Source organism: Hypanus sabinus, chromosome 2, assembly GCF_030144855.1.
Source record: "Hypanus sabinus isolate sHypSab1 chromosome 2, sHypSab1.hap1, whole genome shotgun sequence".
In the NCBI taxonomy this organism is placed as follows: Eukaryota; Metazoa; Chordata; class Chondrichthyes; order Myliobatiformes; family Dasyatidae; genus Hypanus; species Hypanus sabinus.
The window spans coordinates 182,912,172-182,934,947 of NC_082707.1; the positions used below are offsets into that span (position 1 = coordinate 182,912,172).

General features: G+C 45.4%; 1 protein-coding gene across 1 annotated transcript in view; it reads left to right on the plus strand.

Moving 5' to 3' along the window:
* The first annotated feature begins 2,186 nt into the window (after nt 1-2,186).
* Nucleotides 2,187-22,776, plus strand: part of gsc (goosecoid) — a 31,339-nt gene continuing 10,749 nt past the window's right edge. The window contains exons 1-2 of the mRNA XM_059988104.1: nt 2,187-2,535; nt 12,568-12,827. Coding sequence (XP_059844087.1) covers nt 2,187-2,535; nt 12,568-12,827 — 609 coding nt within the window. The remainder of the gene's footprint in view (nt 2,536-12,567; nt 12,828-22,776) is intronic.

Below are 22,776 nucleotides of genomic sequence, written 5' to 3' on the forward strand. Positions count from 1 at the left end.
GCTATTAATGATTGTAAATAAAATATTTTATTGTCTTCAGTGTTTAACTTCAAATGGCTGGGGTTGCCTCATTTAGCGCTGAGGCTGTGTAAATTCTTAGACTCTCCATAGACCCCTTTCAGCAACCACTCCTCGCCGAAATAATTTCGGTTATGTTCGTCAAATTATCCTTTTTAATTCTTTTTATAATAAAATATACTTCCACCTTTTACTTTGATATCCACGGTTATAAAAGGTTGATTTCATTTCTATTTAATGAATTCCTTTCTCGGATTTATCGCCTGATTTAAGGCGTTTATTTTTCTTCTCCGGTATAATAATGCTTTTACGAATTAAACGCAATATAAAACAATTTTAGATTTAATTTCGAGGCGGCGAATGTTTCTCCGCGTTTGCGGCATTTGAGCGGAGTTAGAGTGTTAAATTTATCCGTGGAATTCTGCACAGAAGCGGCCAGGGAAAGGCGGGGAGGTTGCGGCCGAACCAGCGGAGGAATGGAGGGCCGGGCATACAGGTGGGCAGGAAAAAGGGTCGATGGATAAAGAGGTAATGGAAGACACAGGTGGGGGGGCGGGAGTTGCAGTTAGATAGATGATGAGTAATAGAAAGACTGAAAAATAGGATAAAACGATAAATAATTGGATAGCGAGAGATAGATAAAACGATGGATAAATAAATGACGAAAAATAGATAACAATATATAGACAGATAAATAGCGGTAATAACCTGATTCTGATATAAATATTCTGATAGCAAGAGATCGATGGAGTAGATAGATAGATAGGCAGATGGATAAAGTGATAGGCAGATAGGGAGAGAGAGAGAGAGGGAGTAAGAGAGAGCGTGTAGAGATGAAGAGGAAGAGAGATGGAGACAGGCAGACAAAGGGAGACGGAAGAATGGATAGAGAGATAGACTGAGCGAGAGGCAGACGGAGAAAGCGAAAGGCTGAAAGAATTCGGACAGGTAAGCAGATAGATGGAGGGAGAAAGACAATCGGTCAAGTCGAGTTCATTGCCATGTGCACAATTACGGCGAGATGCAGGTACAATGAAAAACTTGCAGCAGCGTTCAAGGCACATTGAGAACGCACAGATAATTTATAGATAGATATATCAGTATGCAAGTGGACAAAGAACGATTGACGTGCGGAAATAAATGTGCCTGTAATTAGGTGAATACATGTTGTTATAAGGCAGCTAGCTATTTACAGTTATCTATGATTAAAATCCACTTACCTATACTATAAACAAATACAATTTAAAATGTATTTGTTTATGATGTAGGTGTGGATCTTGTAGATATATCCCGTTGAGGCGATGAGCAGACAAACGAATAGAGAGGCTCTCTGGTGGGAGAGGGGTGTAAAACGGGTTTGTACTTTTGTACAGCAAAGTACTACGTTTTCTTGCAAAACTCCGAACAAACCCTCACTGTAAGACTCAAGATCAATCGAATAATTAAAACAATCTTAAAATATAATAGAAAAACTGCCACTGTCTAATGAACACGTCGTCACTGGCGCTAGACCATTTTCTAAATCCGTGCTCACAAACACTGAAAGAGTTTCAAGTTAAGGCCTTTGAGTTGTCTTTGGGTTTGCGGAGAGAGATGGCGGGGGTGGGGGGGGGAGAAGATTTATGATTGAAGGGGATTTAAGGAAGTTGGGGCTTCGGATGGGGAGTGTTTGCAAACCGGTTTATTGCACTAATCGGATTAATCGCTGTAATTAGCTGCTGGCGGGGAGGGGCCGCTGGTGAAGGCATTGGGGGTCGCTTTAAACCCCGAATACAAAGCCTTTTAACGCTTAATCGGGAGGTGCAAAAATCGTAGTTAATTTCTTTAATCCGGGGAGCAGAGGATCCTGGAGAGAGAGAGAGAAGGGGAGAGATTAAAAAAAGGAAGGGGGTATTAAAACCAGAGAAATCTTGTTTTCCCTTCCAATTACATAAGCAACGGGTTAAAAAAATCCATGACGTGGATTATGTGCATATAAAGCCCCGTGGACACCCTTTCAGTAGGAGTAGTGATAAAGAGTCCCAGCTTCCTGCCACAATCTGAATTTGTTTGCCAACTTGTTGAATCGTGTAGTAGAGTATGTATATAACCGTATTTTTGGGAAGTTGATTTAACTCTTGGTTTACTCACAAGGACGGAATTCTTTGGTCCTCCATTGGATGTTGGTGATGCCGGCGGAGATGTTCAGCATCGATAGTATTTTATCAGGAGGCAGGTCTCACTGTAAGGACTCGACGGGGCTCCACACCGCCCCGCTGCCGGCGTACCCTGGCATCGCCGGGGACACGGTCTGTGCCAGTACGGAGTACCTGGGGCTCTATACTCCGGCCGTCGCCCCTCCGCCTCCGCCTCCTCCTCCGCCAGCGCCGACCCCTCAACATCCCAGCCTGGCAGTCGGGGGTTCGAGGATGGCTTACAATTATTACTACGTCCCGGGCACGACCAGGGTGTCGTGCTGCAGCACCGTGCCCAGTTGCCAGCCGCTGAACACTCAACACTGCTCCTGTCTGCCGCCAGGTAAACTCACTCGCTGACTTTGTACGATGTTCAGGCGGAGGGAGACTCGCTTTACGTGCGCTTTCAGCCTGCTTTCTCGGAAGGATAAGCGCGGGACTGGGGCGTTTTTTGTTGTAAACGTGTCAGGAAATTGACTTGTCAAAACCCAAGATTTGTCTGGATAGAAAGCATTCGAAAGCTTTTCATTGTGTCTCGATACATAGAACAGTATGAACCCATTCCACGGCCAGACCCTTCTATATAACCCCAATGTCAATGCCAATGTCCAAGTCCCTATACTATCAGCCCTCCCAGGCATCGCGTGCCGTGCACCCACTATTCTCTGTGCAAAGAAAAACTACCCCCACATTCCCCTAAACTTTCCTCCACTCACCTTAAACAGATATCCTGTAGTATTGGCAATCATCATAATGTGAAAATAATAACGAGAAATATTTACACGTCACAGGCCAGAAATCACCGAGCTCTGGTTGGGGTTGTGAGAATTCTAAACTACGGACCACCATCAGATCTGCGGATGGTCCATGAACGCTACTTCACTATTTGGCTATATTTCTGTACTCTTGATTTATTTTTAAAAATTCTTATTGTAGGATAGTTGGAATATTTTTATGCCTGCCGCAAGACAACATACTTCACGGCATATGTCTGCAATAGTAAACCCGATTCTGAAATTTTAATGTGTATTTGGATCGATTTAAAATGGATGTTCATTTTTAGTATTTCGATGTTTTTCGATACGTCTCCCACCAAAATACTAAACGTGTTTGTGCATGTATCAATGATGTCAGCTTTCGATAACGTGAAATTAAAAACAAACAAAGTGGTGGGTACAGATCTGTCGAAATCTGTCTGAACCAACAATGGTTAATGTTACAGGTCGAACCCTCTCTTTGTTTCCAGAGTAATAATATAAACGTTTCCCCTTACGCAGTGCGGTGTTCATTTAGCTGTCCAATGTGAAAGGTAAAATTCTGGTTAGTTTCCATTCTCTGTTGAGCTAATGAACATGAGAAATATTTATCGATTGATCCACGAAACGCCAGAGGCTGGAAATCTTGAGCAACACGCGGACAAAGTGCTGGAGGAACTCAGCAAGCCAGGCAGCATCTATGGAGGGGAATAAACAGCTAAAACTCAAGGTTCAGATTTATTTATCACGTGTACGTCGAAACATAGAGTGCAGTGCGCCAAGGATCCCCAAGTTTGTGGGTAAATGCAAGCAGCCTTTTTTCCGCCGAGGGTGGGTGAGACTAGAACTAGAAGTCATGGGTTAGGGGTGAAAGGTGAAAGATTTAAGGGGAACATACAGGGGAACTTCTTAACTCAGAGGGAGGTGTGAGTGTGGAACGAATTTCCTGCGGAAGTGGGGAACGCGGGCTCGATTTCAACATTTAAGAGAAATTAGGATAGGTATGTAGATGGGAGGGATATGGAGGGCTGTGATCCGGATGCTGATCGATTGGATGATTCAGATTAATAGTTCGGTATGGACTAAATAGGCCAAGGGGGCTGTTTCGATGCTGTACTATTCTATCCACAAGTATAGCCACACACAGGATTTCGGACCAAAACGTACAATGTTTATTCCCCTCCGTAGATTCCTCCAACACTTCGTGTGTGAGGTATTTTTGCCCAACGGTGTCGAGGGGCTCCCCCGGCCCCGGGATGAGGGTCGGGAGCTGACCGAATGCGGGTCGCCGAGAGAGGTTAGATTATAATGGATACCCATGACAATTCCCTGACGCTTAAAACTTAGGAGACAATATTGAATTTAAGAAGGGAGAGGGAGGGAGAATTAATTAACATGGCGAGAATTAGTTGGAATTAGAAACAAACATAATTAAACGAATGTGATTGTGTTTGCTGGTTTAACCCATTAGTTTGGGTTTTAAATAAGACCTCACATTGGGCAGGGTAATCCCGTCTGAGTAGGTGAGAACACAGTGAAACTCCAGGAGGTTGTCAGACAAGTTTTGTCTCAGTTCGAGACCAATTTATATAGCGCAACAGAGCAAACACAACCTGCGAACACTCCATCAGCAAAGATCAATACACGAGGCAAAATTAAGCGTGAAAGACAGCGGTGGGGATCTGTTGGCCAAGGGCGATCAGCGCCATGTGTGAGAGCAACGTGGACATTGAAAACTTGCCGAAGAGGAAATTTAAAACAAACTCGGCATGTGATATATAAAGACACAACACACAAACTACAGCCAGGTAACATAAAAGCAACGCGTGAAAATGTTAACGACTACATTACAACGGCGGTGGGGGGGGGGGGAAGGTAATTTGCAGGCAGATAAAGGGGATCCTGTAATAGTTAAATCAACATCAGGATCAGTAACACTCACGCACAGACAGTGCAAAAAGCGAGTAACAGTTCTTGTGTTCATTGCCCGTTCAGAAATCTGATGGCGGAGGGAAAGCAGCTCTTTTTAAAGCGTTGAGTGTGTGCCACCAGGCCCCTGTACCTCCTCCCTGTAATAGTTAAATCAGAATCAGGTTCACTGTCACTGGAATATACATCGTGAAATTTGTTACTTTTGTGGCAGCGGTGCTGAGCAGCATATAAACATACTGTAATTCATAATTACAGAAAACGAACACTATACAGTGCAAAAGAGAAGTAGTGATGTAGTGTTGAGGGGTTGATGGACCATTGAGAAATCTTATGGCAGAGGGGAAGAAATTGGCCATAAAACATTGATCCTTTACCTTCTCACCGAGAAGCGGGCAAGTAATCACACTTCAGAATGAGTTAGAATTAGAGACAAATATCACGATGCGAACGTGAATACTGTTGCTGGTATGTCTCATTAGTTCACGCAATTCTCGGAAGAGAACCGGATAAATCAAATTGTAATTTACAGTGTGCGGTTGAAAAAGAACTGAATTTAATTTGAAGTGGCAAATTGATTTGTTAGAATTCTTAAATCTGCAATGGGGTTGTAATGAGGCCTGGATAGATTAAATGAGGGGGACCTAATGGTTTCTAACCCAGGCCGCTGGAAGAGGTGAGTGAGGAGAATGCCGAGGGTCCGAATCTTTCAAAACCCTATTGATTTGAGAATCGCCCCGTTGAGTTGGAAATATTTCTAATGTCGCTTTTTTTTTAAAAAAAGAAAAATGACCCGACAGAGCGTTTGAAGAAATACCAACCGATCGAGGAGATTTTGTTAAGGATGAACATAAATAAATTCAGATAGCGTTTATTGTCATCTGCACAAGTACGGGTGTACACAGGAGCAATGAAAAACTTACTTGCGTCACAAGCACAGAGCGACAGAGACACAACGTTCACAAGAAAAACATAAAAAATTATACAAATAATGCTCTGTACAGTTTTGGTCTCCCTGCTATAGAAAGGACGTGGTTAAATCGGAATGAGCACTCTTACAAGAAAGTTACTATGAATAAAGGGCCTGAATTACAGGGAAAGGTTGGCCAGGCTAAGTTGGACGGTCTTTTCCCCTGGGTAGTGGAGCCCAAAACTAGGGGGCATTGATTTAGGCCGATAGGGGAAAGATTTAAAAGGGACCTGAAGGACAATTTTCTCACGCAGAGGGCGGTGGGTGTGGGAACAAGCTGCCAGACTAAGTGGTTGAGGCAGGTATGATGGTACCCTTTAAGAGGCACGTGGAGGGGTGGCTTAGAGGGATATGGGCTGAACTCAAGAAACTGGGACTACAGTGTGGTCAGCATGGACTGGTTGGGCTGAAGGGCCTATACCCATGCTGTATTACTCTATGACTCTAAAGAGCACGATTAGAACAATTGCGGTGCAAAGTGGTCACAGTGTAGCTATAACAAGGCAGTGATTAGAGATGTGGAGATTGCTTCAAGAACCAGATGGTAGAAAGAAAGTAGATGCAGATGCCAGAAATCTGAAACAAAATCAGAAAGTATTGAAGATAAGTCAGCAGGCCGGGCAGCATCTGAGGAGGGAAAATGGTTAACAGGATCGATGATCTGTCATAAAATCATAAAACCATAAGACATAGAGCAGAATTAGGCCAATCGAGTCTGCTCCAGCATTTGATCACAGCTGATTTACTTTTCCTTTCAATACCATTGTCCCCATAACTTCGATGCCCTTACTAATCAGGACCCTACCAACCTCCACTTTAAATGTACCCATGACCCAGCCTGCACAGCCATCTGTGGCAAAGAGTTCCATAGGTTTCAATGAGATCCCCCACCCCCAATCTTCTAAACTCCAGTGAATACAGCCTCCTAGAGGCATTAGTGCTTCCCATGTATTAACTCTTTCATTCCAGGGATTATCCTCATAAACCTTCTCTTGAACCTCTCCAACGCCAGCAGAAGCTTTTATAGATATGCAACCCAAAACTGCTCACACTACTCCAAATACAGTCTGAACAATGCCCGATAAATCCTCAGCATTGCACCCTTTCTTTTATATTCTCATCCTCTCAAAATGATTGCTAGTATTGCATTTGCCTTCCTCATTACCAACTCAACCGGCAAGTTAACCTTTAGGGAATTCTGCACTAGGACTCCCAAGACCCTTTGCACTTCCAATTTCTGAATTTGCTTCCCATTTAGAAAATAGTCTATGCCTTAATTCCTTCCACCAAAATGCATGACCATACAATTCCGGATACTGTATTCCATCTGCCGCCACTTTGCTCATTCTCCGAATCTGCCCACATCCTCCTGTGGACTCCCTGCTCAACACTAACTGCCCCACCACCTACCTTTGTATCATCTATATAGTTAGCCACAAAGCCATCAATTCTGTCATCCAAATCATTGACATATAATGTGAAAAATAGTGGGCCCAATGCTTTAAATCTGGTTGTCTGTTTAGATAAGATGATTGATGAGCAGAACGATGCTTGATTTGAAACACAGGAGATTCTGCAGATGCTGGAAATCCAGAGTGACACACACAAGATGCTGGAGGAAGTCAGAAAGTCAGGCAGCGTCTATGGAATGGAATAAACGGTCAGTGTCTCAGGCCACGGATGCTTCACGAGGAGCGGAGAGAAAGGGGTGAAAAGCTAGAATAAGATGGTGGGCTAAAGGGAAGTTCAAGGAGAAGGTCACAGATGAGGAGAAGGCAGGTGGATGAAGGGGGAAGGGGATGAAGTGAGAAGTTGGGAGCCAATAGATGGAGGAAAGGGCTGAAAAAGAAAGAATCTGAGGAGAGGAGAGTGGACCACAGGAGGAGGAGGGGCACCAGGGGAAGGTGAGAAGAGGGGAGCCAGAGTGGGGAGAGGAAGAAGAGGGAAGTGGGAGTGGGATAATTCTCCCTCTCCTTCCCCCCTTCCTTCTTACTCCAGCTTCTTCCCTTTCCCACTCGGTAGCAGGGAGTAGGTATGTGAGCATCCCGCTGCTTAAATTCATCACCAGCACGTGCAGAGTGCAGGGGCAAACATGCGGTTGTGCTGGTGACGCACACTCTGACATCTGACCACCAGAAGGGGTTGTTTCCCTATGATTTCATCGTGCCCTGGTGGATTTAGCACTCTGCTCTGAATAAACTCAGTGAGGAACTCCCTCTGGTCTGGCAGCACCTCGATATGCTGCTGACACGCACATTGCAGGCCAGGCACAGACTGAAGCCTGGTGCAGCCACCGGTGGGGGAGGACCACAGTACGGGGTTCTGCTACTGGAGAGGGAAGGGCCAGCTTAGGTGAGAAGCCCCTCAATTATTGCAATAGTCTACCTCCCCAGGGGCCACATGAGTGGCAACAAGTGCCAATGGTTTAAATAATGCTTTTGAGCACTAAACACAGTGTTTAGAAATGTCAGAACGAAAAGGTATTGTACAAATAAAGTCGAGGGAACACACACCAGTCTTCATCGAGGGTCAGCAGTGTCAATGGGTGAGCATTTTCAAGTTTCTGTAGCTCTATCGGGGGCCCGACATATTGATGCAATTACAAAGAAGACATATAGGAGTTGGAGGAGATTTCATATGTCACCGAAAACTCTACCGTACCATGGAGATTATTCTGACTGGTTTCATCACCAGCTGGAATGGAGGGGGCCACTGCAGCGGATCAGAGGTCCATCATGGGCACAACCCTTTCCACAGCGAGGGCATCTTCAAAAGCTGATGCCTCAGAAGGACACCCGCTGTCAACATCATACCCTCTTCTCATTGTTACCATCAAGGTGGAGGTGCGGGAGTGTGAAAACATGCACTCAGCGATTCAGGAACAGCTTCTTCCTCTCTGCCATATGGTTTCTGAATGGACAAGGAACCTATGAACACTACCTCACTACTTTTGCACAACTTATCTATTTTTTATATATATATTTCTTACTGTAATTTATAGTATACTTTATGTATAGCACTGAACTGTTGCTGCAACACAGCAAATTTCATGGCATAGGTCACTGATAATAAATCTGATTCTGATTCTATTTTGGTTTTAAAAACAATCTGATTGGAGCAACACACAAAAAATCCTGCCTCCAGCAATTTTGGCATGTTGTTCAATTTCAGCATCTGCAATCTTTCTTGTGTCTGATCTGACTGTTCCTCTTCACTCTTTGCTCAGTTACTTTGTACTTGCACGAGGCAGTGCCCGAGGCACGGAGTGAAGGATCAGGGCAGACGTACAGGCCAAGACAGGGACAGGCTCTTCGTCCCACTTTGCCTGCGCTGACCATGCCAAATGAAACTAATCCCATCTGCCCGCACATGGTCCAGAAAATGGAATTGGCTTATTATTGTCACATGTACCGAGATACAGTGAAAAGCTTGTCTTGCATGCGGTTCATATAGATCAGATCGTTACACAGTGTGTTGAGGTAGAACAAGGTAAAACAACAACGGAATGCAGAATAAAGTGGAACAGCTACAGAGAAAGTGCAGTACTGGCAAACAAGAGGCAAGGTTACAACTAGGTAGATTGGGAAGTCAAGAGTCCATGATATCATACTAGGAAACTATTTAATAGTTGTACAAGTACATTTGACATGAACATTCACAAAACGTTCCATGTTTTTAGGGGAAGCACGATAGCGTAGTGGTTAGTATAAATGCTTTCCAGCACAGGCTGTAAGATTGGGGTTTAATTCCTGCCGCTCTCTGCAGGGTTTATTCATTGTCCCATGACCACGTGGGTTTCCACTGGGTGCCCTGGTTTCCTCCCACACTCCAAAGACGTATGGGTCAGTATTACTAAGCTGTGGACATGCTATGTTGGTGCCAGAAGCACGGTGACACTTGCAAGCTGACCCAAGCACATCCACAGACTGCATTGGTCATTGGTACAAAGTGTTTCATGTTTCAATGTATGTACAGTATGATAAATGAAGCTAATAGTTAAATCTTTATAACAGTGGCATAGAAGCTGTGCTTAAGCCTGGTAGTACATGCTTTCAGGCTTTTGTGTCTAGTGCCCGATGGGAAGAGGGGAGGAGAGAACAACTTTACATCCCCACGTTACCTTCACGTTCACGTGCCTGTCTAAATCCTTTTGAAGCTCATTATCATGTCTGCTTACAGCATCCCAGGACTGACTGCTGGTGGGGCAGAGTGACACGCTGGAGGGGTTCACGAGTGGTGTCAGTGAAATGGCTGGGCCTGGCCTTACCTGGAAATGATGGTGATTTGTAGGGAGGCGAGGGATTGTGGACACTTGATTAGATGCCAAAGTTCTCATGTCACGCTCTCTTCTCACTACAGTTAATCACAGTCTGCTGACTTACCTTGTGACATCACATTGCGGCTGTATACAATATCAGTTAGCCCTCACTTTAGACTATTGTTGTCAGTTCTGGTTGCCCCATTACAGGGAGGATTTGAGGCTTTGCAGAAGGTGTAGAAGAGGTGCTGCCTGGATTACAGGTGAGGTTGGACAAACCAGAATTGTTTTTTCTTTCCGTGGTGAAGGGTGACCTGACAGAACTTTATAGAGTTATGAGAAGCGTGGACAGGGTATTCAGCCAGAATCTCTTTCCTAGGGTAGAGATGTCAAGCACTAGAGGACACACAGTTAAGGTGAGAGGGGAAAGTTGAAGAGAGTTGTGGAGGGTAGGTTTTTTTTGTTCAGAGTGCTGGATGCCTGGAATGGGTTGCCGGATGTAATGACGCAAGCAATGCACTAGTGGAATTTGAAAGGCTTTTCAATAAACACATGAATATGAAGGGAATGGATCGTGTGCAGGCAGAAGAGATTTAACTTAGTTCAACTTTGGGATCAGTGAAAAGACTGGGATGAAGAGCTTGTTCCTGTGTTCTGCATTCTGATATGGCCTATGTGACTTCCTTCTGGCTGTAGTGTCCCAGAATCACAGATCACACTGTGTAGCATATAACCAGGCCCAACTCCCATGCTGACCATGACTATTTGGTCCCTATTCCTCTAAATCTTTCCTACCCATTTCTCTGTCCAAGTGTCTTTTAAATATTGTTAGCATACCTGCCTCAAACATTGACATTTTCTAATTTCAAAAATAGACTTTATTCATAATAAAATATATATGTAATGTAACAAATAGTGCAAACCTTTACTCAACTACTTTCTCAGCTGCTTGTTGCATATACTGACCATCCTCTGAGTGAAGAGGTTACCCCTCAGGTTCCCAGTAAAACCCACCACTCACCTTGAGCCTTTGCCCTCTGTGATCACCACTCATTCTCCTATGATCCAATGGAAACCATCTTAAGCTGCTGAAGCCATTGGTGAGGCTGCACCTGGAGTATTGTGAGCGGTTTTGGACCCCTTTTCTAGGAAAGGATATGCTGTGCTTGGAAAGGGTCCAGAGGGCACAGCCTCAGAATAGAAGGACGTCCCATTAGAACAGAGCTGAGGAGGAAATTCTTTAGCCTGGGGGTGTCAAATCTGTGGAATTCATTGCCACAGACATCTGTGGGAGCCAAGTCATTGGCTATATTTAAAATGGAGGTTGGTAGGTTTTTGATTAGTAAGGGCATCAAAAATTACGGGGGGATGGCAGGAGAATGGGTTGAGAGGGATGATAAATCAGTCATGATGGAATGGCAGAGCAGGCCAAGTAGCCTAATTCTGTTCCGATATCTTATGGTCTTAACATCTCTCTGTAAGTCTGGCTTATCATCTGGTTTAACATCAATGTAAGTCTGGTTTATCATCTGGTTTAACATCTCTCTGCACCAGCTGGAAAAATGGGCTGAGAAATGGCAGTTGGAATTTAATGCAGAAAAGTGCAAGGTTTTATACTTTGGTAGGGCCAACCAGGGCAGGTCTTACACAGAGAACAGTAGAACACTGAGGAGTGTGGTAGAACAAAGGGATCTGGGAGTTCAGGTCCATTATTCAGGTAAAGAGTGCTTTTAGCACATTGGCCTTCATAAATCAATGTACAGAGTACAGGAGATGGGATGTTACGTTGAAGTTGTAAAAGACATTGGTGAGGCTAATTTGGAGTATTGTGTACAGTTTTGGTCACCTACCTACAGGAAAGATGTAAACAAGGTTGAAAGAGTACAGAGAAAATTTACAAGGATGTTGCCGGGTCTGAAGGACCTGAGTGAAAAGGAAAGATTGAATAGGTTAGGATTGTATTCTTTAGAACATAGAAGATTGAGAGGAAATTTGATAGAGATATACAAAATTATGAGGAGGTATAGATAGGGTAAAGCAAGAGGCTTTTTCCACTGACATTGGGTGAGACTACAACTAGAAGTCATGGGTTAAGGGAGAAAGGTGAAAAGTTTATGGGAAACATGAGGGGAAACTTCTTCACCCAGAGGGTCGTGAGAGTGTGGAATCAGCTGCCAGCACAAGTGGTGCATGCAAGCTCAATTTCAACGTTTAAATGAAGTTTGGATAATATGGATGGTAGGGGTATGGAGGCTAAAGTCCCAGTGTAGGTCACTGGGAGAAGACAGTTTAAATGCTTTTCAGCATGGACTAGATGGGCTGAAGGGCCTGTTTCTGTGCTGGACTTCTCTGTGGCTCTATGACCCTAAGTGAATCCCTCAAGTCCCGGTAAACCGTTAGAATGTTTCTCTCTTTCTGTGCCTCAGTTCTACAGTCAGCTGACATTTGTTTTCTCTTTGGCAGGGTTGGAAGGGGCTACCTCGGCCTACCTCTCCCCTATGGCCCCCCAGGTGTTGCCCTACGTGAGCCTGGGCGCCCTGTCCCGCACTGACCTCCAGCTACTGAACCAGCTTCACTGCCGGAGGAAACGCCGCCACAGGACCATCTTCACGGATGAGCAGCTGGAAGCCTTGGAGAACCTCTTCCAGGAAACCAAGTACCCAGATGTGGGCACCAGAGAACAGCTAGCTCGGAGGGTCCATCTCCGTGAGGAAAAAGTGGAGGTAAACCAAACAGAAAGACATTGCGTGCACCACCAGCATCGAGTCACAGAGAGACGCAGCCCAGAGAACGGCTCTTCACTGACTATCAATAAACAAAACAATAAAGGCACAGCCTCCAGATAAAGGGACGTCCCTTTACAACAGAGATAAGGAGGATTCCTTTAGCCACAGGGTTGTTAACCTATAGAATTCATTACCACAGACGGCTGTGGAGGACAAATCATTGGGTACTTTTAAAGCAGAGGTTGATAGGTTCTTGATTAGTCAGGACATTAAAGGTTGTAGGGAGAAAGCAGAAGAATGGGATTGAAAGGGATAATAACCCAGCCATGATGGAATGGTGGAGCAAGTCTGATGGTACAAAATGACCTGATGCTGCTCCCATGTCTTATGGACTAATGGTAAAGAGTGGTAATGTGGGTCAATGTATGAGGAACAGTTGACGGCTCTGGGCTTATACTCACTGGCGTTCAGAAGAATGAGGGGGAGATCTCAGTGAAATTTACCAAATATTGAAAGGCTCAGAGAGAGTGGACATGGAGAGAATGTTTCCGATAGTGGGCAAGTCAAAGACCAGGAGGTACAGCCTTTAGAACAGTATAGAAGGAAGTTACTTTCGGACAGAAACGCGGAGGAATTTCTTTAGCCAGAGGGTAGTGAATCTGTGGAATTCATTGCCACAGACGAATGTGGGGACCACGTCACTGGGTGGAGGTTGATGGGTTCTTGATGAGTATGCGGAGGAGGCAAGAGAATGGCGTTGATGGAATGATGGAGAAGATTCGATTGGCCAAATGGCCTAATTCTGCTCCCACATCCAATGGTTTCATTGGATGCATAGGACATCCTAAAGTGCTTTTTGATCAATGACCTTCTTTCAAGGTATGCTCACTGCTATAAAACAGGGAGTGCCTGCTATCAGCCAGAGTCCACAGATCAGACAACACAACCACAAGAAGGTCATCACACACAATCTGCTGAAGGAGCTCAGCATGTCAGGCAGTGTCCATGGAGGGAGATAAACAGTCAATGTTCTGGGCTGAGACCCTTCCTCAGGACTGAAAAGGGAGGGGGCAGAAGCCAAATGAGGTGGAGGGAGAGGATGGAGCAGAAGCTGGCAAGTGATAGGTGAGGCCAGGTGAGGGAGAAGGTGGGTGGGTGGAGGAGGGGTGATGAAGTAAGAAGCTGGGAGGGGATAGGTGGAAAAGGTAAAGGGCTAAAGAAGAAGGAATCTGATAGGAAAGGACATTGGACGATGGAAAAAAAGGAAGTAGGAAGATATCAGGGAGGTGAGGGGAAGGAAAGGGTTGAAAGGGCACTAACTTCTGGTATCCAAACTCTTTAGTGCTCCTTACTTCCTCCCATTCGTTTTTCTTCAGTCCCGAGGCCCTCGTCTTCCCCTCCCAGTAGTATGCAGCCCCCAAGGGCCACCATGTTTCTGGCATGAACATAGCATACTATTTCTAACTAGAACATCTTTGGAATGTGGGAGGAAACCAGAGCACCAGGAGGAAACCCACGCTTTCATGGGGAGAATGTACAAAATCCTTCAAGACAGCGGCAGGAATTGAGCCCCAATCTTACAGCTGGTGCCAACCACTACACTACCTTGCCACTGTACAGGACATAGAACATAGAACACCAGAGCTCAGAAACAGGTCCTTTGGACTGCAATGTCTGTGCCAAACACAATGCTAATCCATATCCTTCCATTCTCTGCATACATATTTCTCTAACAGCCTCTTTAATGCCACTATCATATCTACTTTAAAGTTCTTCCCTCTCACCTTCAGTGTATGTACTCTGGCCTATGCCTCTCATAGGACCTAGGACGGGTGGGTAGTGTAGCTGTTGGCATACCACTATTACAGTGCTAGTGACCCGCATTCATTTCCCTCCGCTGTCTGGAAAGAACTTGTACATTCTCCCTGTGACCGTGTTTCCTCCCGCGTTCCAAAGACGTACAGGATAGCAGCTTAACTGGTCACAGAAGTGGAAGGGCCTGTTAGAGTGCTAAGTCACTAAATAAAATAAAATAGTTTTATAAAACTTCAATCAGGTCTCCCGTCAGCCTCCAATACTCCAGAGAAAACAGCCTTCTGTCCAATCTCTCTTGACAGCTCACACCCTCTAATCCAGGCAGCACCCCAGTGAAGCTCTTCTGCACCCTCTCCCAGGCCTCTCCGGAATGGGGCGGCCAGAACTACAAACGATAAATCAGACCAAACTCTTGGGCCTGCTCTGTTCCAGCCTAAAGCTCAGCTCTCCTTTCCCAGTGTGCAAGAGAATCATTCAGACGCCACGGGCTGTGCTGTGGTCTGAAAGTCTGGCCTGGAAGGGTGCATTCGCCTCTTCAGCCTCAGAAAGGTGCAACTGAAAGTTGATATCAAACTAAAAATGTCAAAAATTCGAGACTTAGCTCAATAATCTCTACTTCGTATAAAAGGGTACCATCTCGTGGAATGGACCACTGGATAGAATCAGGAAGGTTAAAAGCCATACTTTGTTAAGACTTCAGAGAAAAAAGTCAGCATAGAGTTGTTGGGGTGGAGGGACTGTATCGGTCTTGAATCTCTCTGTGACAATTTAACCCTAAAATGGTCTGTACTGGTGATGATCCTGTGATCTAGTATGATGATGTGGACTCCTGACCTCACTATTTACCTCGTTAAGATCTTGCACTTTATTGTTTATCTGCACTGCACTTTATTCTGCATTCTGTTATTGTTTTACCTTGTTCTGCCTCAGTGCATCTGTAGGAACAGTTTGCAAGACAAGCCTTTCACTGTACATGTGACAATAATAATGCCCATACCAATTCTAGTATCCACCCGCAAAGTCCTGGAGGAACTCAGTGCCTATGGAGGGAATTGAACAGTCAATGCTTTGGGCTGAGAGCCTTCATCGGGACTGGAAAGGGAGGGGGCAAAAGCCAGAATAAGAAGGTGTGGGAGGAAGGGGAAGGAGTACAAGCTGGTGAAACCAGGTTGGGGGATTGGGGAGGGGTTTGAAGTAAGAAGCTGGAAGGTGATAAGTGGAAGAGGTAAAGAGCTGAAGAAGAAGGAATCCAAGAGGAGAGGGCGATGCGATGTTTTCTTAAATCATCTCCCCCCACCCCCACCCACCTTCCCCCTCACCCAGCTGGGGGCAGTCCACAAGTATTGCCATGCTTCCGGAGCCAACACAGCTTACTAACTCCAACCATCTTTGGAATGTGGGAGGGAACTGGAGCACCCGGAGGAAATTCACACAGAACATACGTGCTCCTTAAAGACAAGGGCGGGAACTGAACCCCAATCGCTGGCACTGTAACCACTGTGCTACCTTGCCATCCTTTATTAATCTACAAGACAGGCTGTGCATAAACCATCCAAACAAGCTTGCTTATGGAACAAATACAGTCGAACTTCAGAGATGAAATGGGACCGAGACTCAACTCCAAATCAGTTCCATTCCTCCTTCTTTGATTCAGGTCTTCCAGATGTTTTATTGAGCTACATCTTGAGTGTTGTGTGAGACAAGAGACAAGCAGTAACTCAGTGGGTTAGCCTGGACATTATTTTTATGTGCTGTCAAATACTATGCACAGATTATTCTGAGGAAGCTCCTGTACCGTGGAGTAATTAATAATCCCAGCAATACATTTGATGTGATCAGAATTTGGGACCAGTTCAAAAATAACCAAGAGTATTTGGTTCATGAAAGTAAACTATATTGCATGTGGGCCAGCGTCTCCCTCATTCAATATTTGAAGATCTCTTAAGTTGTAGTCACCAGTGTGATACAGGAACTAGGCAGTCCATTTGTACTGTACAGTAACAGTGAACAGATCATTTGCCGATCAAACTAGAATTGGACCCTGGAGAGAAAATCTGTCTTCTTTGCAATAGTCCCTTGGCCAGGGAGGGACTTGGAAAACCTGGACACCAGAGGCTCTGCAGATGCAGGAAATCTTGAGCAACACACTCAAGATGGTGGAGGAACTCAGAGAAAGGGGGCAGAAACCAGAATAAGAAGGTCGGGGGATGAGGATTTTGTTGGGATGGCAGTCCCTGGATCAAAGAGCAGTGACTGAGGATTGTTACGGCGAGTGGGCACCACAGTCCATCCACACAATGCCAGTACAGTACACGGTTCCTATTACACACATAAATGACTCACAGACAAACCGGATTTCTGCTGGGTTGAACTTACTTGGGCTCTGGAGGAAGCAGAGGCTCTGATGTGCTTTCTTGTCTGACCACATTGACGTCGCCACAGCCAAGAAAGCTCCCCAGTGCCTCTACGTCCTCAGAAGGCTGGACATATTCTCTGTTGACCCTCGCCGGTTTTCACAGATGCACCACAGAAAGTATCACCACAACTTGTTAGCACAGCAACTCCACCCAGGACCACCGGAAACGGCACCACACACCACAGAAAGCAGCCTCCCCTCACTGGACTCCGCCTACACTGTCGCAACCTCAGTACAGCAGCCAGCAGAATCGAAGACCTGGGACATTCGCTCTTCTTGCCTCTCCTATAGGGCAGAAAATACAAAAACCTATGACACATACTACCAGAGCAAACACGAGGACATCTGCAGATGCTGGAAATTCAAACAACACACACAAAATGCTGGTGGAACACAGCAGGCCAGGCAGCATCTATAGGGAGAAGCACTGTTGACGTTTCGGGCCGAGACCCTTCGTCAGGACTCATACTACCAGGACAGCTTCAATCTCATTATTATAAGGCTCCCGAACGGAACTCTTGTACAATTAAGATGATTGATTAATCTAACCTCACTGTGGCCCTTGCACCATACTGTCTGCCTGCATTGCACTCTTTCTGTAACACTTTATTAAAGTCATAGAGTACTACAGCACAGAAACAGGCCCTTTGGCCCAACTAGTTTGTGCTGGCTTGGTCCTCTGTCTAGTCCCATCTATCTACATCCAGACCATGTCCGTCCTTACCCCTCCCATCTATGTACCTCCCCAAATTTCTCTGAAATGTTAATATTTTGAACCCTCTTTCAGCACCTCCACTGGCAGCTAGTTCCAACCTCGCACCACCCTCTGAGTGAAGTTCCCCTCAGGGTCCCCTTTAACATCTCACCTTTCACCCAAACCTATGACTTCTAGTGTGGTCTCACTGGGTGTGAGGGGAAAAAGCCTGTTTGCATTTACCACATCTTTTCATTCATTCGTCATCGTGGTGACTATCACTCAAGGTCGAGGATGATGGTCTTCGTTCCGTTGATCTATTTATGGGCTCTCAGGTGGCTCATGAGTCCAATCTTGGCTTTGAAAGTTCGTCCACAGAGCAAAGACGCCTGTGTGTGTATTTGTTTAACGTGTACTTGATGTTGCACTCCAAGAAGCACACGATACTTCACAAATCAACCAACTGATTCCAATGGTGTGGAAACCACGACGATTGGAGCTGATGCATTTGTTGCAGCCTTCATCTGCCTTTACAGCCATTGAGTTCGAAGTAACTTCGTCTGCCTCTTCCACCGTTGAGGTCTTGGTTGGATTGTTCTTTGTCAGGGACCTCACCCTCGACGTTCTCCGTGGATTGTCACCTTGTCGTGGTGGAGAGGGTTGTGTGGTCCTGAGGTCCCGAGAGCGATGCCGTCTGGAGTTACGCTCCTGGTAGGGTCACCCGTGGCGGTAAGGTCGAGGGTTCATTCATTACGTGCCATGTCATATGACCTGAGTGGTCAAGGTTTTGATCATGATTGTCCTTGGCAAATTTTTCTACAGAAGTGGTTTGCCATTGCCTTCTTCTGGGCAGTGTCTGTACGAGATGGGTGACCCCAGCTATTATCAGTACTCTTCAGAGATTGTCTGCCTGGCGTCAGTGGTCACATAATCAGGACCTGTGATATGCACCGGCTGCTTTTACAACAATCACCCACCTGCTCCAATGGCTTCACATGACCCTGATCAGGGGACTAGGCAGGTGCTACAGCTTGTCCAAGAGTGACCTGCAGGTTAGTGGAGTGAAGGAGCACCTTTGGTAGACAGATCTTCGCTCCGCCACCCTGACCCTATCTGTACCCCCTCATAATTCTGCATTCTGTTATTCCTTTTCCCTTTGTACCACCTTGATATACTTACGTTAGGAGTGATCGAAATGGATGGCCTGCAAAGCAAAGTATTTCACCATACCTTATTAATAAACCATGTGTCCAGTCAACAGCTCGCTGTCCTAGTGATGAACCTCGGTGGCAACAGGGTATTCATCAGTGTGACAACCTGAGGGAAGAAGCAGTCTTAATCCCGATGTTTCTGCACCTCCGTCCTTACGGTAGTGGGTCAAAGAGATTGTGGGATGGGTGGTGGAGATCCTCAACAATACCGTGAGCAAGTCCCAGTGATTGTCACAAACAGGAGGCCCACTTCAATCTCCTCTGAAAGTGTGGCCGCCCCGTGCCTTCTTGACTAGTGAGGACATGTTGCCAGTCCTTTATGTGCACACCAGGGAACTTTGTGATCTTCACTCTCTCCGCGGCAGAGCCATCGACGTGCAATGGAGAGCAGTTGACCTGCGTCTTCCCAAAGTCCACAATCATCCCTTTTGTCTTGACCACGTTGTTGCTTTCACACGATGTGATAAGCCTCGCTACCTCCTCCCTGCACCCTGATCGTTGCTGATGAGGCCAAGCACTGTTGTGTCATCAGTGGATTTGACGCAGTGCAGTTGTGAGTCAACAGCGGGAACAGCACACATCCCTGGGGGGGCAGCTGTGCTCAACGTGATCGGGGGTGCACAGTAGCATAGCGTTGGGCAGAACGTTACAGCACCAGTAACCCATGTTCAATTCCCACTGCTGTCTGTAAGGAGTTCATACAGTCTATCCGTGACCATGTAGGTTTCCTCCGGGTGCTCTGGTTTCCTCCCACGTTCCAAAGATGTGCGGGTTGGTAGGTTAATTGGTCACATGGGAGTAATTGGACAGCTGTTAATGTGCTGTATCTCTAAATAAAAATAACATAATTAAATCAAATTAAATTTTATGACAGGCCACCTAGTTCCCTTTCCATCAGTCTGAAGGCTATGTGTAAAGAATAAATCCTCTTAGTACAATAATATTTTGAATTTTGTTTTCTCCTCCCTCACAGAGCCTCCTTCACTCTGGAATTCTGTGTGCTCAGACTGATTTGTTTATGAAAAATAGATTTATTTTTCTTTCAAATGAACTGTGCAAGGAAATAATCTCATCTCACCTGGGAAATAGGTTTAAACTTGCCCCTTCCGACATTCCGACACAGCGACAACTGGTTAAGACATTCACCATCTGTGGTGAGCCTGTACGTGCACTGTTCCCCGCCAATGTTAGTTTGGCTCAAGTACTTCTACATTTAGTCTAGTTTCGTCACTCCTTTCTCTGAAGAAGGCACTAGCCTCCCCACCATTGAGGACATCTTCAAAAGGTGTGGCCTCAGGAAAGCAGCGTCCGTTGTGAAGTGTCCTCACCGTCCAGGACATGCCCTTTTCTCATGACTACCATTACGGAGGAGTTACAACAGCCTTTACACTCAAAGTTCTTCTCCTCGACATTCAGATTTCTGTACGGTTGTGAACCTATGAATGTTACCTTACCATTTTGTGTCTCTTTTTGCCCCATTCATTTGTTTATTATATTTCTTATTGTAACTCATATAGTAATTTTTATGTATTGCTCTGTACTGCTGCTGCAGAACAACAAATTTCATGAGATATGTCAGTGATAATAAACCTGATTTGGATTCTAATGACTATCATTGCTCCCTGTGCTTGGAGTGTTCACTAAAGTTGCCTCCTCCCCTACTTTGGCCAAAAAGAACCACAGTCTACAAATTAGTGAATTTTAATTAACTGAGAACAGTGGAATTAGACATACCAACAGTCTTTGTTCTTGCCATGAGGCTGAAGGAATGGAGGCTGCCATTTTGTAAAGCTGCTCTGCATCCTCCATTTTGTGAACTGACTTTGCTTGGCTGAATCAGTGTTTAAAGTAGAGACAATGATGCTCTGGGTAATCTGCTGGACTAGAGATAATTTCCAAATAAGAAGTTATTTGTGAGGTGTTCTTTGGTATGATATAACATGCAGGCTTGTGAATGGTGTGGCCTGTGTCTGTTCTGAGTGATCTGAGCTGGTTACTGGTTCGCTAACTGATTTAGAACAAAGAGCCAAGAGTTATCAGTTGTCACTTGTGGAAGAGGGCAATAAATGGATGCTGCCAATAAGAAGGTGGTATGGGTCAGTCAGTTGACCCACAGCCAACGAGACTGAAATGTGACCTTTGAACTGGTAAGGAAAATAAAAGCAGAGGCTTTGAATGCAAAGAAGTGACAACTCTCCAGAGACTAACCATTGCAGTTTGAAGTATCCCACGGACATACGGAGATTGGATCAGGACCATGAGGAACACATGCCCAGCATTGACCCCTTTTCTGGGTATTACCTGTTCTATTCTTTGACTGTTCATGGAGGGCCAGAGAAACTTAGCAGATGTGTGCTCAGGTTGTATAAGTTCACATGCTTGGGAACTGAGTTAATGAAGGTACTTGTCTATAAATACAGATTCTCTTTTTACCTAACCGATCTTTATTACTAAGTAAGCCTTGTAACACCTTTTTAAAGAGTGAAGAAACATTTGCAATTTTCCAGTCCTCCTGAGCAATTCCAGACTCTAGTGATTCTTGAAAGATCATTACTAATGCCTCCACAATCTCTTCAGCCACCTCTTTCAGAACCCTAGGGTGCAGCCCATCTGGTGCAGGTGACTGATCTAGCTTCAAACCTTTCAACCTCCTAAGCACCTTCTTCTTAGCAATAGCACCGACACTCACTTCTGCCCCCTGACACTCTTAAAAATCCCTAGCTCTTCATAGGACACAGTCTCTAATCCAGGCAGAATCCTGGTAAATCTCGAAAGCTTCCACATCCTTCCTATAATGAGGTGACCAGAACTGAACACAATACTCCAAGAGTGGTCTGACCAGAGTTTTATGGAGCTGCAACGTTACCTCACAGCTCTTGTATTCAACCTTCCAACTATTGAATGCCTAAACACCAGACACCTTTTTAACCACCCTACCAACTTGCCAGGCAACTTTGAAAGGTCTATGGACGTGGACCTCAAAGGTCCCCTTGGTTCTCCACTGGAATTGGCCATTCTTTACTGAGAAGTAAAGGTGTGTTGAGCCGCTTCGAGCCTCTGCATGCCTGCTTTATGCTGTTATTGTTTTACTTTATACTGTTTCTATATTTATATTTTATGTATTTGGAGAGACAGCTTTGTGACAGGCTGCTCAATGAGCTCGTGTCACCCAACTGTACCCGTGTGATCAGCTAATGTCACTGAGCAGTGCGTCTTTGGAACGTGGGAGGAGATCGGAGCAGCTGGTGGAAACTCACTCCTTACAGAGAGTGTCGGGATTGAAATCGCCTGGCACTGTAACAGCGTTATGCTAGCCGTCCAACCCTAAGCACCATTCTGTTCGGCTGGTATATGAGGCAAGGTTTTCACTGTACCCCGATATACGTGACAACAGAAAAATACAGCACAGTACAGGCCCTTTGGCCCACATTGTTGTGCTGACTTTTGACCTAATCTAAAATCAATATGACTCTGCGACCTATGTTCTTTATGAGCTAAGTCTGCTATTTTCCTGCCACAACCACTTCTTCTGGCAGCTCGATCCATGTACTCACCACCATCTACGTCAAGAATTGGCCCCTCGGGTTCCGTTTAAATCTCTCCCCTCTCACCTTAAGCCTATGCCCTCTAGTTTTTGGTTCTCTTTTCCTGGGGCAAAAAAATACATGGGATAGGAAAGGTTTAGAGCAGGGGTTCTCAGCCTTTATATGCCATGGACCCCCACCATTAACCGAGGGGTCGTGGATGCCAAGATGGGTACCCAGGCTTAGAGGAATATGGGCCACATGGAAGTAGATGTGACTGGTTCAG